Source organism: Chiloscyllium plagiosum, unplaced genomic scaffold (genome assembly GCF_037043375.1).
Source record: "Chiloscyllium plagiosum isolate Xiang-an unplaced genomic scaffold, Cpla_swu_hap1 HiC_scaffold_4, whole genome shotgun sequence".
Classification (NCBI taxonomy): Eukaryota; Metazoa; Chordata; class Chondrichthyes; order Orectolobiformes; family Hemiscylliidae; genus Chiloscyllium; species Chiloscyllium plagiosum.
The window spans coordinates 105,624,797-105,640,359 of NW_028270142.1; the positions used below are offsets into that span (position 1 = coordinate 105,624,797).

The following is a 15,563-nucleotide window of genomic DNA, read 5'->3' on the forward strand; positions in this document are numbered from 1 at the left end:
AAGTGTAGGTCAAGTTTTGCATGTTCTCTAGTAGGTACACCTGTGGAGAAAATTCAGAGTTAACGTTTCAGGTTGAGCCACCCTTCGTCAGAACTGTGTTCACCCAGAAACATTAACTGTAATTTCTCTCCACAGATGTTGCAGACCTGCTAAGCATTTCCAGCAATTTGTTTTTGTTGCAATTTTCACTGACGACAGGTGTTGATGATACATTATATCAGCCTCTGTTTTTATTGTTTTTGTTTCTGATTCCCAGCATCCACATTTCTTTCAGTTTTTAAAAAAAAGGGTACATTGGTTAAAAGCCTTAAGTTGTTAAACTCTGGTTCAAGTAAAGAAGGCTATAAAATTCTGGTACTAAAAATGCTGTTCCTTGAGTTTTCACTAGAACAGTGTAGGAGATCAATATCAGAAAGATCAGGGTGGGAAGGGAATAAAGTAATTAACACTACAGATCCTCACTGCATCATCTATTTTTAAGATCAGTACAACGGGCATGGAACATTCACTGGTGGTTACTCATTTCAGTGCTCCCAGTCTTACCAGCCATTCCAGGTCCACCTCCGCTTTGGGCCAGATGACAGATGGTGTGATGTGCCTTCAGACCTCTACGAGATGCCTCTTGCTTCAGGTGTAATTTAGTTTCAACTTGTTTAAATCCCCCCAGGGTTCCTCTGAAGACATCTTTGTACTTGTCCAGGATCACTTGAAAACTTGCATTTGAGTCTGCCAGCCTATTAGCCACCCCCAGTTTAACCAAGAGTGTCCAAATAATGCCTTTTACTCTTTGGTAACAATTCTGCACATTGGTCCCTTAATGGTACTTTCACTAGTGGCACCACTTGTTCCATGTGTGTCCGAAGTATAATCTTGGCAGGCTTCAAATGGTAGTGCCTTCAACTTCTCTCTATAGACAGATTCAGGAATCAGGGACACTGCTGTATCCATACAAACTTCAATTTTTACTAATGTACACCCCCCCCCCCCCCCCCCCCCCCAAGTCTAGTGGCTCGAGTTCCCTCAGTGAATGCTCCCAACGTAGTATGCTGCCTCACTGGCTACATTAGCATACTGTTCTTCCCTGGCGTCACCCATAGCCCAGGTCCCCTTGTGATTTCTCAGTGATGACTTTGGTAGATCCTGGTACGTACTCTCTTTAGCCATTGGTAAGAGACTCCCATGACTGCCGCTCTTGGCCCACTGCTCAGTGAATACCTTCTTTCCTGGCGTTGAGTACTTCCATCAACATTATCTCCTTTATCCTGTGTCACTTTTGAAGGTAGGGAGACATCTCCTTGGAGAGAAAGAAGGCTTTTGCACTAAGTTCATGAACTGAATCTCATCTTTATGCTAGTGCTTCCTTGGAAACCAGGAATTATAAACAAATGACGAATCTGAAAAGAAACACTTTATCGCCAATGGTCACACCTCCATAACCAGTTCGAGACTGGACCCAAACTCTGTCCCCACAGGGTCACCTGACCAGCTCTCTTAAAAGGGCAGCACCCCCGACTACATAGATAACAAGTCCGAATGAAGAAATTTCTCATTTCAGTTCAAAATGGCATAGCCCACATTCTGAGCTGACCACCTCATTATTCTGGATTGTCAGCCAGTGGAAACATCATTATTGCATCCAGACTGTCCAGCCCTATCAGAATGTCATAACTTTCAGAGTCAGAATCAGAATCAGAAAGCATGGAAACAGACTCTTTGGTCCATCTAGTCCATGCCAATCTTGTTCCCAAACAGAACTCGGGCCAGTTGCCAGCGTTTGGCCCATTTCCCTCCAAATCTTTTCTATTCATGTACTTATCCAAAGTTAGTTGAGAACTCACTTGGAATTGGCTTGTGAATTCTGCCCGCCATGGATATGGAAATTAATTAGCATTCAGTTTCTAAGAAAATAAGAGAAATAAGTGGGGGTATGAATTGAAATGGAGAGGGGGGAGTGAAGGACTGCATCAGGTTCAACTGCTTTTGTCACAATTGGGACAAAGGCTCAGAACTGAGGGCTGCCTTCTAACCAGGCTGCCTCAGCACTCCTTCCCCTATTAGCTTAAGATCTGCTTTTGGGGTTGGCACCCCTCTCATTTTAAACAGCAGTGAGATTTTGGGAAATTTCCCAACTCAAGCTTTGGGAAATAGCAGGCTTATAATTGGTCTTTAGACTTCCTACAGTTTGGAAACAGGCCCTTCGGCCCAACAGATCTACACCGACCCTATGATGAGTAACCCATTCAGACCCATTTCCCTCTGACTAATGCACCTAACACTATGGGCAATTTAGCATGGCCAATTCACCTGACCTGCACATCTTTGGACCGTGGGAGGAAACTGGAGCAGCCGGAGAAAACCCACACAGACACAGGGAGAATGTGCAAACTCCACAGACAGTCACCCAAGGCTGGAATTGAACCTGGCTTCCTGGCGCTGTGAGGCAGCAGTGCTAATCACTGAGCCACCGTGCTGCCCCACATGGTCTTGTCGGACACCATGTGACGAAGCTTACTGCAGCCTGAAGTCTAAAGCATTGCTTGATGGAGGCTACTTTCCTACATATTTTCTGAACTTTTGATTGTGAAGATCAATAAACAGGACTAAAATTGCAGACAACTAGTTTGTGGACACAATTGCTAGCAACTTAAATTGAGTCATTAAACACATTCAAGTACAGTGCCTAATGCTCAACGAAGAGCATTTAAACTTAATAACCTGCTACTTTGGGACTCATGAAAAAAGGATGATGATTTCAAGGCAGGGATGAGGCAATGGAAGAGAAGAACAGACAGTGCAAAGCTAATTTCTGTTGGAGAAGGCGAAAAAGTAAATTATTAGGAGCCAAACGTGAGCAAACAAGGGTGGTAATGGATGTGGCAAAAAAAAAGAGGGAAGTAAAGATAAATAATTGAAGAGTAGATTAGATTAGATTCCCTAGTGTGGAAACAGGCCCTTCAGCCCAACAAGTCAACGTCAACCCTCCGAAGAGTAACCCACCCAGACCCATTTCCCTCTCACTATTGCATCTTACACGATGGCCAATTTAGCATGGCCAATTCATCTGACCTGCACATCTTTGGACTGTAGAAGTACACCGAAGCACCTGGAGGAAACCCACGCAGACACGGGGAGAATGTGGAAACTCCACACAGACAGTCACCAGAGATTGGAATTGAACCTGGGTCCATGGTGCTGTGAGGCAGCAATGCTAACCACTGAGCCACCGTGCCACTCTAATTGAGTAAATTGAGTGAAGTATCAAAGATATTAACAATTAAATAAAGAAGCCAGTGAAGGTATATTCTAAAGAGAGAATGGCTGAATGAGATGGCAGGTTTGTCTACATAAGTCACAATCACTTATGATTTATGAAGAACATTGAAACAGCTAGACAAGATACATGCACATTCTCACTATATGGTGTAAATTTTACTTCGGCTAATTTTTCTTCTCTTGCTGAGCATTTGGAAATTAAACTCCTGATACAGAAAGCTGCTCTCTTGGTTCCTGTTTTAATGGCACATTTCCAATATCCACTTTTTCATGGGAATCAAACCACTGAGTGAATTCTAACAGACTTAAAAAAGATACAGTACCAGAAAATAATTATTATTGATCAGTCAGCATCATCAATTACTTCAGGTCTTCCCAAATATAGTCATAAGTTGAAGAAAAATAATTATTTCACTGATCAGAGTGTAAGCATTTTCAGTAACTTTGGTCCATTGTCAGATAAAATTATTTAAACATTTACATGATCAACATAATCCAAATAAAACAAAGCAAATAAAAACAAACTGCTACAGAAACACAGCAAGTCTGGCAGCATCTGTGGACAGAAACCATAATCAAAATTTCAGGTCCAGTGACACTATCCAAATCATATTCTACACAATCAAGTTCAACATTAGTTATATTACTTTACATACTTAGCAATTTACATACCAGTGATCTGATGGATAATTTGCAAGAGATCCATTGAGTACCAAAGTAGCTGACCCTCCTCCATCCAAATTAATGGCATTAATAACTCCATGGTCCTTTAAAAACCTTGCAACCTCCCACAAACTCAGTCTGTAATGAAATTTTACTTCTATTAATTCAAACTTTTTTTATTGTACTATCAAATTTAATACAAATCATTATGTACAGAATTATCAGCAACGTAAAATTCAAAAGAGCAAAGGCCTGGGACAAATCAGCATCACCCTTTTTCATGATGGAATCTAGGCATATTTAATTAAGCTTGCCAAATAGAACGACTGCCTTCGTCCATGCTATACATGATGCTAAACATTTATCATCAGATTTCAGTCAGATTTCAAGGTTTGTGTTAAAAAAAGACTGATAAGGAATTGATCCTGTTTATTAGAAATCATGTATTTGAATAAATAATTTCATGTTCTGTATTTTACATCTCACTGAGGTAAAGTGCTAGAAATCAAGCTCCATCCACTATTCCAGGAGTTATCAATAAAGTTGAAGATTTTTTAAAGAAGTGTACAGAACCCCTCCTCGTTTACCTAACTTTCAGACCCAGGTTGACAAAAAGCATTGGCCACGATTCTTACTTAAAAAAGCTATTTATTATAAATTGACTGTAGCTACAGGCAAGCAATTAAGAACTATCAGTATTTAACTCTATGAGATAAAACTTTTGAGCCATTATAAATTTGCCTTTACACATTCAAACAAACAGGAAGAAATGGGTACTATGGCAGACGGAAAGACTGGCAACGCAACTCAATGGTTCCTTTTGCAGGCTTTGCTGAGACGATTCTTGTGCTAATCAGAATGCTGCTTCTCAATCTTATTTCTCTGAATATTTAACTTATTTGAAGTGGTTCACATTTATAACAAGTCTCTAACTTATTTCTTAAAAGTTACAGCTTACAGAAACTGTTGAAAGAAAAATAAACTGGTTTTGTTCGAGTTTTAAGTTGTATTTTACTACAGGGAACTGAGACAATGTCTGACCTAGTAGAGGTCTGATGGCTTCTCCTGCTCTTGTTCGCCGACCCAAAGCTGTCCATTTAGCTGGCGACCAAGCACACGGTTGTTGTTGGCAGGCAGAAGACCTTTGTCAACTATAACTGGTCATTAGCTCACAGACCAGTCAGCTACTTGCTGCCACTAGATTCTCCATTTGCACACATCACTTGGTTCCAGTTCACCTGCAAATCATCTGCTTGAACCAGCAGCTAGCAAACTGTACTTCTATCAAGTGTCAAGTATTTTGCTTTCAAAAAAATGCAGCAATTCCTCAATAATTCTTGGTTTTTAAACAGTTCTTACCCCATTTCAGTCCACTGTTTCAAAAAAGACAAAAATAAGAAGTCTTTACAACGATTAAAATATTTTTTGGAAAAGCTGTAAGTTATATTTCTAAAAGGCAGCGAGGAATTAAGGGAACAGTGGCTTGGAAAAGCAGAATTTAAATCCTCTGGATCAAGGTGTTTACACAGTGTGCCACAAACATCAGTCACCTCACCCTCATTTTCTATTTACATGCTTAAACATTTAAAGTGGCATTTTTGACCAAAGTAGCAGTTTTATTTAATGCTTCATTCCCCAAATTCAGCTGTGCAAGCTTCAAACAGAAGCAGTAAAGCTGCAGTGAACAAGAATGCAGAAGATGAATACCAGCTGAAGTCAGGAAAGTATGTGTGAAGTACCAGCCACCAAAGAAATGGTAAAAAGTATCAACCACTGCTTGTTTACATTAAAATCAGATTGCTAATCAATGATTACTTTTATTTTTATTTTGGTTGTCAATTAGAAATACTGTATTCATTGAGATCCCTACAATTTACTAAAGTTTAATTTATTTAATTTGTGAGAAATTTAAATTTAGCTTAAGTCTTGCTGGCATCTCTTGCATGTATCATATATACTTAAAACCTTAAAGATTTATAACTGTAAAGTTAAACAGGTGAATGAATACTTCTTTTCTAAAGGGCAAAATGGAACCACTTAACCATGGCAAAGTCATGTTTATACCGCAAAACAGTTTTTATAGGGTTTCAAAGTGGAATATTGTTGAACATAGTGCATAATAATTACTGGATGAGATAGGATTAAATATACACAAGAATGACCTATTAGACAGCTGTGTGACAAGGTTATAGAGTCATAGGAATGTACAGCACGGAAACAGACCCTTCGGTCCAACCCGTCCATGCCGATCAGATATCCAACCGTCCATGCTGACCAGATATCCAAACCCAATCTAGTCCCACCTGCCAGCATCCAGCCCAAATCCCTCCAAACCCTTCCTATTCATATAACCATCCAAATGCCGCTTAAATGTTGTGATTGTACCAGCCACCATTTCCTCTGGCAGCTCGTTCCATACACGTACCACCCTCTGCATAAAAAGGTTGCCCTTACGTCTCTTTTATATCTTTTCTCTCTCACCCTAAACCTATGCCCTCTAGTTCTGGACTCCCCGACCCCATGAAAAAGACTTTGTCTATTTACCGTATCCATGCCCCTCATAATTTTGTAAACCTCTATAAGGTCACCCCTCAACCTCCGACGCTCCAGGAAAAAAGCCCCAGCCTGTTCAACTTCTCCCTATAGCTCAAATCCTCCAACCCTGGCAACATCCTTGTAAATCTTTTCTGAACCCTTTCAAGTTTTACAACATCTTTCTGATAGGAAGGAGACCAGAATTGCACGCAATATTCCAACAGTGGCCTAACCAATGTCCTGTAGAGCCGCGACATGACCTCCCAACTCCTGCACTCAATACTCTGACCAATAAAGGAAAGCATAACAAACGCCTTCTTCATTATCCTATCGACCTGCGACTCCACTTTCAAGGAGGTATGAACTTGCACTCCAAAGTCTCTCTGTTCAGCAAAACTCCCTAAGACCTTACCATTAAGCGTATAAGTCCTGCTAAGATTTGCTTTCCCAATGCAGTACCTCGCATTTATCGGAGTTAAACTTCATCTGCATGGACCAGACTTTGATTTTAAAAACGTGTCAAGCAAGCCAATACCTAAAGCTGCAAGATGATATCTTTAAACTTCTAATACATTGACCAGAACACCCAAACTCTTGCCTTTACGAGGTGCTTATAAGGGAACCATGTAGGCCACATCTAAATTAAAAATCAATATTTCTGCCGATTCGCTTATGTTTGGATGCTGAGCAATCTTTAGTGGACAAATCACAAATGAGATTTTGTTCAAAACCAGCTCTTGTACTAAACCAAATAAAACGAAAAAAAAAAGCGAGAGAAACAAACAGATTGAATTGAGTTGTTTGGACAAGTTTTGTAAAACGTGGAATACAATTTGAACACGCTACCTTTAGAAAATTTATGACTACATTAAACTGACTACTTACTTTTCCATGTTTGGAAGTACCCCATTTTTGTGAATATTTGTTGCCTTTCTCAAGCTTCTGACTGACATTTCTGTAGCCAAGAAAAGGATTCATTGTTTTGAATATTTCTGAAGCCCACTGGTAGATTCGAAATAACTTACGATTCCCTCCCCAACAAAGAGTTGCTAAAATCAAAGCTGCAGAACCTTGGTCAGTATCTCCTCTCCATTGCATTTCAGTTCAGAGCGTAAACTGAAGGAACAATATTCTTTTCTGAGGGTCGGAGTGAAGGGAAAGACAGAACTTTAACATACCTTGAAATGTGGAAATGCTAATGAGTAAAGCCTGTCCTTTAAGAGGTAGAAAATCAGACACCAAAGTCAACAATGGGATATTAATTCATAACTTCAGCAATGAATCTTAGAAATGAAGATACCAGTCTCATTTCTTTTTTCATGCTCTTCATAAAGGAAATATGAAATATGTTTCACATTTGGATTACAAGAATCAAAATCATAGCAATGGTTACTATGTAAACACTAGAATTTGGAGAGGCCAGCAATTTGGCCCATCAAGCCTGCTCCTTTATTCAACATCATAGTCAGCCTGATTGTAGTCTCACCTCCTGGCAACCCAACATAACCTTTGACTTATAGAGTCATAGAGATGTACAGCATGGAAACAGACCCTTCGGGTCTAACCTGTCCATGCCAACCAGATATCCCAACCCAATCTAGTCCCACCTGCCAGCACCTGGCCCATATCCCTCCAAACCCTTCTTATTCATATAGCCATCCAAATGCCTCTTAAATGTTGCAATTGTACCAGCCTCCACCACTTCCTCTGGCAGCTCATTCCATACACGTACCACCCTCTGTGTGAAAAAGTTGCTCCGTAGGTCTCTTTTATATCTTTCCCCTCTCACCCTAAATCTAAGCCCTCTAGTTCTGGACTCCCTGACCCCAGGGAAAAGACTTTGCCTATTTATCCTATCCATGCTCCTCATAATTTTGTAAATCTCTATAAGGTCACCCTTCAGCCTCCAACGCTCCAGGGAAAACAGCCCCAGCCTGTTCAGCCTCTCCCTATAGTTCAAATTCTCCAACCCTGGCAACATCCTTGTAAATCTTTTCTGAACCCTTTCAAGTTTCACGACATATTTCCGATAGGAAGGAGACCAGAATTGCACACGATATTCCAACAGTGGCCTAACCAATGTCCTGTACAGCCGCAACATGACCTCCCAACTCTTGTACTCTATACTCTGACAATAAAGGAAAGCATACCAAATGCCTTCTTCACTATCCTGTCTACCTGCGACTTCACTATGAAGGAGCTATGAATCTGCACTCCAAGGTCTCTTTGTTCAGCAACACTCCCTGGACCATACCATTAAGTGTATACGTCCTGCTAAGTTTTGCTTTCCCAAAATGCAGCACCTCGCATTTATCTGAATTAAACTCCATCTGCCACTTCTCAGCCCATTTGCCCATCTGGTCAAGATCCCTTCCTTGATCCAAAATCTAACTCAGTGTTGAATATATTTATGGAACCAAATAAACCTGTAGTGTATTATTAATTGAATCAAGATTACTTTTTGATCTTCTATTGGAATACATTTACATACAAGATTTGAACAATGCCAAGAAAATCTAATATTTCAAAAATTGAAGAAATTTCTAATAATTAGTTAATCTATTCATCTTGATTACAAATGTAATTTATATATCTGTATTAGGACAAGAGAATCATTAATCTGAAGATTTTATCTTACCCTCTGAGGTCAGTTTGTCCATCGATTTGCAACAAAACAAGCCTCCCATATTTATCATGTCCTATAGAAGTTCGGGCAGACACCACATTAACAAATCTTTCAAAAGATCCTATTTAAAATAGAAGGCTTAGTAACTACTTTGCTTTATATTACATAATTGCAAACTACATAAATTAATGTATTTTACTGTATAATGGCCTAAGATACACAGGACAGTATTGGACAAATTTACATCAGATCAAAGGACAACATCATTGAGCAGGTGATCAAAGGTTTGCTTGTAGAGCCAACTTAAAAGCATCTTACAGCAAGGAAAAAAGTTAGAAAACGTAGATGGTGAGTTTCAGAGTTTAGGACTCAGGCAACTACAGAAACAACCATCAGCAGTAGGGTGAAGTAAATGGCCAGAAATAGAGGAACAGGGTTCTCAGTGCCAGCATTACTTTTGCATTTCTAGATCTGCATTGTGTTACAAATTCAATGTCTGCAGACTATTATTTTGCATGAGATTCAACAGTTACGACCTCCCAAAGTGAACTTCAAGCAAGGAATTCGGGACCAATTCTTCAATCTCAAAAGGTGGATGTGTCAAAAAAATCAGTGTTCCTACCACTGGTCTAGTTGAGATGAGTCAACTTAATTGAAAACCCGAGACCTTCTAATCTGCATCATTCAGCCATTGGAAGAACTCATTAACTCAAGTTATTCGACAAATTATAAAATATTCAGGAATATTTTAGGATAATAGTTGAAGGATGTTTCAATATTTTAAATTTTTTATTGCATGTTTTATTTTTCTTTACTACTTTCACATTATGATGACAACAGTACTGGGGAAGGGGAGTGGCAATGCCAGGAACGAAATCCAGAATTGACCCACAACCACTGTTGAAGTCACTCTCCATTCATGGAGGATCAATATTGGTTTTCCCCTTGAACTGGTCACCTTGTATGCATCAAGGCAATTTGCAAGACAAAGCTTTGACAAAGTTATCTTTTGAAAGCAATATTTAAATTAATCATTGTATTCATTTCAAACAAGGAAACATTGCCAACAAACATTACTGAATCAACAAGAGTATATATACTTTATACAAAGAAAGAGTGCCAAAAACATCAAAATACAAAGGTTCCTGCAAGAACACATGCTTTAAATACTGATGTTGATCCATCATATGCAAAATACAACTTACATTAATATCGAAGTTCATATAAAAACAAATTATTTACTGGGGGAACGTGATGTTAAGAATAAGGATAAAGGAGGATTGAGATTTTAGAATAGGGAACAAATGGATGGGCAAAGAGGACAGTTTTAAAAAGATTTCTAAAAGCAGAAAAAGATGGATGGCAGCCATTCAAGGCAGCAGTTCACTACCACAGAATAACGAGGAATGGGTAATAAATGGTGGCCCAGCTAGCAATGCCTGTATTTGGTGAGTAATTAAAGTAAAATGGAGCAAAGCAGAGGGGGAAAAAGATAAGGGTGAGTTTATTGCCAACGCCTAACTGCACATGAGAAGGTAGTGGTGGTGAGCTGCCTTCTTGAATTGCTTCATTCCAGTTACTGCCAGTAGAGAGGGAATTCCAGACTTTGACCCATGACAATGATGGAACAGCAATATGGTGAGTAGCTTGGAGGGGAACATCAATGTAGTGGTGTTCCTATGTATTTGTTGCCCTTGTCCTAATAGAAGGAGTCTAGATTAGAGTGGTGCTGGAAAAGCACAGCATCCGAGGAGCAGGAAAATCGACGTTTCGGGCAAAAGCCCTTCATCAGGAATGGAGGCAGGGAGCCTACAGTGTGGAGAGATAAATGGTGGGGGATATGGCCATCGGTTTGTAAGGTGCTATCTAAGCAATTGCCAAAGGTGGAATTGGCAGAACAAAGGACGAGTGGTCTGTTACAAAATTACAGAAACCAGGTGGAGTTTTATAACTAGATTAGATGGAATATGATATATATAGAAACAGGCCATTTGCCCAGTTCGTGCATGCCACACTTGACCCTCCTCCCATCTTTCCGCAAATTTCTACCAACATAAGCCATTATAAATGGTTAAAATATAACTGAATAAACCCTTCTACATGTTCACTTGAATAAATCAATATTTGCTTCAGCTACTCTTTACTGGCAAGTTTGACATTTGCACCAATCTGGGTCATGTGTTAGGCATTTAGTCTTGAGGTCCGAGTATTTGACTGAATTGAATTGAATTTGGATTTGATATTGAAATTTAACAGATTCTTTTCTTTGGTACAACATTTAGAAAACTCTAAGATATGCACATGAATAGGAAAGGTATGGAGGGAGGTGGGCCAGGTACAGGCAGGTGGAGGTAGTTTAGTTTCAAACGTTCAGCATGGACTGACTGGATTGAAGGATTTGTTTCCATGCTGTATGACTTTATGATTATGACTATAATAAGATTTTTCTACAGTTCCTATTTATTTCTGGTGTCTCTTTTAGGTTAATAGCCTCTGTACATTTGCTCTTCCCACTAGTGTAAAGACCTCTCTCTTTTAAAAAAAATTCAATTAAAATTCTTTTTAATTTTGAAGACCCCTACATGGTCACCCCATGAAAGAATCCCCAAGTTGTTCTTCCTCTGATACATGACTTCCACAGTTTTGATTTTATTCTTGTCAATATTGTTAGCATCCTCTCCAGTACCACCACCTTCTAAACAGAAAGAACCATCACAGGCTCCTACTTATTCCATGTTGATTCCAACCAAAATTTTGTCCTGCGCACTTTGGATCCAAATACAGATACAAACAAGTATCCTCGAAACTCAGTTTAGCAACTCACTGTTTGTCAGATGCGAAGTCGTCAATCAGTTGAACTCCACTCACTTCCTCCAAATGAAAAAGGTATTCTTATGGGCCCTTGTATGACCCAGTTATTGTGGGAGGTAAAGAACATTTCATTGTACCATTCCTGCACACTCATTAAGTTGCATTTTAACAGTATTTGATTGCAATGAAGGCCAATTTGTGCATTCTTCCTGAACCGGATATAGGTGAGTTTGTTTCTAACTTCATCTTTTTTCCACATTTACATGGTTAACTGCAGAATGTTCCATTTGCAAAAACATACTATCAACAAGTATTCATTACAAGCCTACTGACTCCCATAGCAATTGTGACTGTGCTATCCGGCATTCTGTTTTGAAAGGATGTTATTCTTAGCCTGAATTTCTTTAAAATACTTTCAGATAATGTAACCTTACATACTAACACAAGCCAAAATGTATTTCTTGTTCCTCAAAAAAGGATTCAAATCATCAGCCAACCCCTCTTGACTCAGCATGGTTGCTGGAGCTCATGAAAATACTACTTCTATTTCATGTACCTGCACTCACCACTTTCTCCACACCTTCTATCCAACCAGACTTCATGCTCAATGAACTATTTTCACCATCTTGTTAGAGAAATTGATGGGATTGAAGGCTGATAATCTACATTCCAGACTGCTCAAGAAAATGGCTCTAGAAATGATGGCTGTATTGATAGTCATCTTCCAAGATTCTTTAGACTCTGGAACAGTTCCTACAGAGTGGAAATGTAATCCTAATTTACAAGGGAAGGTAGAAAGAAAACAGAGAAACTGTGGAGCAGTGAGTCCGATGTCAGTAGTGGGCAAGATGCTAAAGTCCATCAAGGATTTTATAGCAGAGCACTTATAAAACAATGGCAAAATCAGACAAAGTCGGCATGAATTTACAGAAGGGAAATCATGCTTGACAAATTACTGGAACTCTTCCAGCGTGTAACTAGAAGAATTGATCAGGGGAGCCAGTAGATGTAGTTTATTTGGACTTTCAATAAGCTTTTGACAAAATGCCACATAAAAGATTATGATGCAAAGTACATAGGTTTAGAGGTAATGTATTGAGATGGATAGAAAATTCATTAACAAACAGGGAAGAGTGTCAGTATAAATGCATCTTTTCCGAACAGCAGCTAGTGGGATACTGCAGGGATCAGTCTTAGAACCTCAGCTATTACAATATATTAATGATTTAGATGAGAGAATTAAATATCTCAAAGCTTTCAGATGACACAAAGCTAGGTCAAAGGGTGAGCTGCAGAGAGGATTTTTATTTTCTTTATGCATGGGATGAGGGAGTGACTGGCTAAGCAGCATTTATTATCCATCCCTAATTGTCCAGAGGCGAATAAAGAGTCAACCACATTGCTGTGGGTCTGCAATCACATGTAGGTGAGACAAGATAGGGATGGCAGTTTCCTTCCCTAAAGGACATTAGTGAATCAGATATATGTTTTCAACAATCAACAATGGAAGCATGGTCATCATTAACCTCTTAATTCCACATTTTAAAAAGAATTGAATTCAACTTCCTTCGTTTGCCATGACAGGATTAGAACCAAGGTCCCTAGAACATGACCTGGGTCTCTGGAATAAAAGTCCAGCAATAATACCACAAGGCCATCAGGCTGAGTGTGTGGACAAATGCATGGCAAATGCAGTATCATGTGAATAAGGTGAGAATTTTGCTATTTTTATGGTTCTACGTAAGATGCAGTGCACAAATTCACCTCAGCTCCTGAGGTTACACCTTTCACACCCTTTCTTATGCAAAATGTCCATATTACAGAGGAGGAAGTGCTGGATGCCTTGAATTGCATAAAAGTGGATAAATCCCCAGGACCTGATCAGGTGAAGCCTAGAACTCTGTGGGAAGCTAGGGAGGCGAATGCTAGGCCTCTTGCGGAGATATTTGTATCATTGATAGTCACAGGTGATGTGTCAGAAGACTGGAGGTTGGCTAACATGGTGCCACTGTTTAAGAAAGGTGGTAAGGACAAGCCAGGGAACTATAGACCGGTGAGCCTGATGTCAATGATGGGCAACTTGTTGGAGGGAATCCGGAGGGACAGGATGTACACGTATGTGGAAAGGCAAGGACTGCTTAGGGATAGTCTACATGGTTTTGCACGTGGGAAATCATGTCTCACAAACTTGATTGAGTTTTTTGAATAAGTAACAAAGAGGATTGATGAGGGCAGAGCAGTAGATGTGATTTATATGGACTGCAGTAAGGCGTTCAACAAGGTTCCCCATGGGAGACTGATTAGCAATGTTAGATCTCACGGAATATCGGGAGAACTAGCCATTTGGATAAAGAACTGGCTCAAAGGTAGAAGACAGAAGGTAGTGGTGGTGGAGGGTTGTTTTTCAGGCTGGAGGCCTGTGACCAGTGGAATGCCACAAGGATCGGTGCTGGGTCCTCTACTTTTTGTCATTTACATAAATGATTTGGATGCAGCATAAGAGGGACAGTTAGTAAGTTTGCAGATGACACCAAAGTTGGAGGTGTAGTGGACAGTGAAGAGGGTTACCTCAGATTACAACAGGATCTTGACCAGATGGGCCAATGCGCTGAGAAGTGGCAGATGGAGTTTAATTCAGATAAATGCGAGGTGCTGCATTTTGGGAAAGCAAATCTTAGCAGGATGTATACACTTAATGATAAGGTCCTAGGAAGCTTTACTGAACAAAGAGACTTGAATTGCAGGTTCATAGCTCCTTCAAAGTGGAGTCACAGGTAGATAGGATAGTGAAGGCGACGTTTGGTATGCTTTCTTTTATTGGTCAGAGTATTGAGTACAGGAGTTGGGAGGTCATGTTGTGGCTGTACAGGACATTGGTTAGGCCACTGTTGGAATATTGCATGCAATTCCGGTCTCCTTCCTATCGGAAAGATGTTGTGAAACTTGAAAAGGTTCAGAAAAGACTTACAAGGATGTTGCCAGGGTTGGAGGATTTGAGCTATAGGGAGAGGCTGAACAGGCTGGGGCTGTTGTCCCTGCAGCGTCGGAGGCTGAGGGGTGACCTTATAGACGTTTACAAAATTATGAGGGGCATGGATACGGTAAATAGACAAAGTCTTTTCCCTGGGGTCGGGGAGTCCAAAACTAGAGGGCATAGGTTTAGGGTGAGAGGGGAAAGATATAAAAGAGACGTAAGGGCAACCTTTTTATGCAGATGGTGGTACAATGAGCTGCCAGAGGAAGTGGTGGAGGCTGGTACAATTACAACATTGGATGGGTATATGAATAGGAAGGATTTGGAGGGATATGGGCCGGGTGCTGGCAGGTGGGACTAGATTGGGTTGGGATATCTGGTAAGCATGGACGGGCTGGACCGAAGGGTCTGTTTCCATGTTGTACATCTTTATGACTCTATAACTACTTCCATATAGGACAAAAGCAGAAAATACCAACACCTGCAAATTCTCTTCTAAGTTACTCACCAATTCTAACTTGAAATTTTTGTTAATAAGTCATCCCTTGCTGCTTTCTAAATTTTCTCACCTATCCAGAATCTTTATAGCAGTGCACGCAGAATCAAAATTGTTACAGCAATGGAGATGGTTCTTTGGTATGTCACATCTGCACCATTTTTAAAGAAGCAATTTGCCTAGTA

General features: G+C 40.0%; 1 protein-coding gene across 1 annotated transcript in view; it reads right to left on the reverse strand.

Annotated features, from left to right (window-relative positions):
- nagpa (N-acetylglucosamine-1-phosphodiester alpha-N-acetylglucosaminidase) overlaps positions 1-15,563 on the reverse strand; it is a 42,819-nt gene that overhangs the window by 17,308 nt on the left and 9,948 nt on the right. The window contains exons 4-5 of the mRNA XM_043688028.2: positions 9,110-9,218; positions 3,946-4,074 (exon numbers count right to left, since the gene is read on the reverse strand). Coding sequence (XP_043543963.2) covers positions 3,946-4,074; positions 9,110-9,218 — 238 coding nt within the window. The remainder of the gene's footprint in view (positions 1-3,945; positions 4,075-9,109; positions 9,219-15,563) is intronic.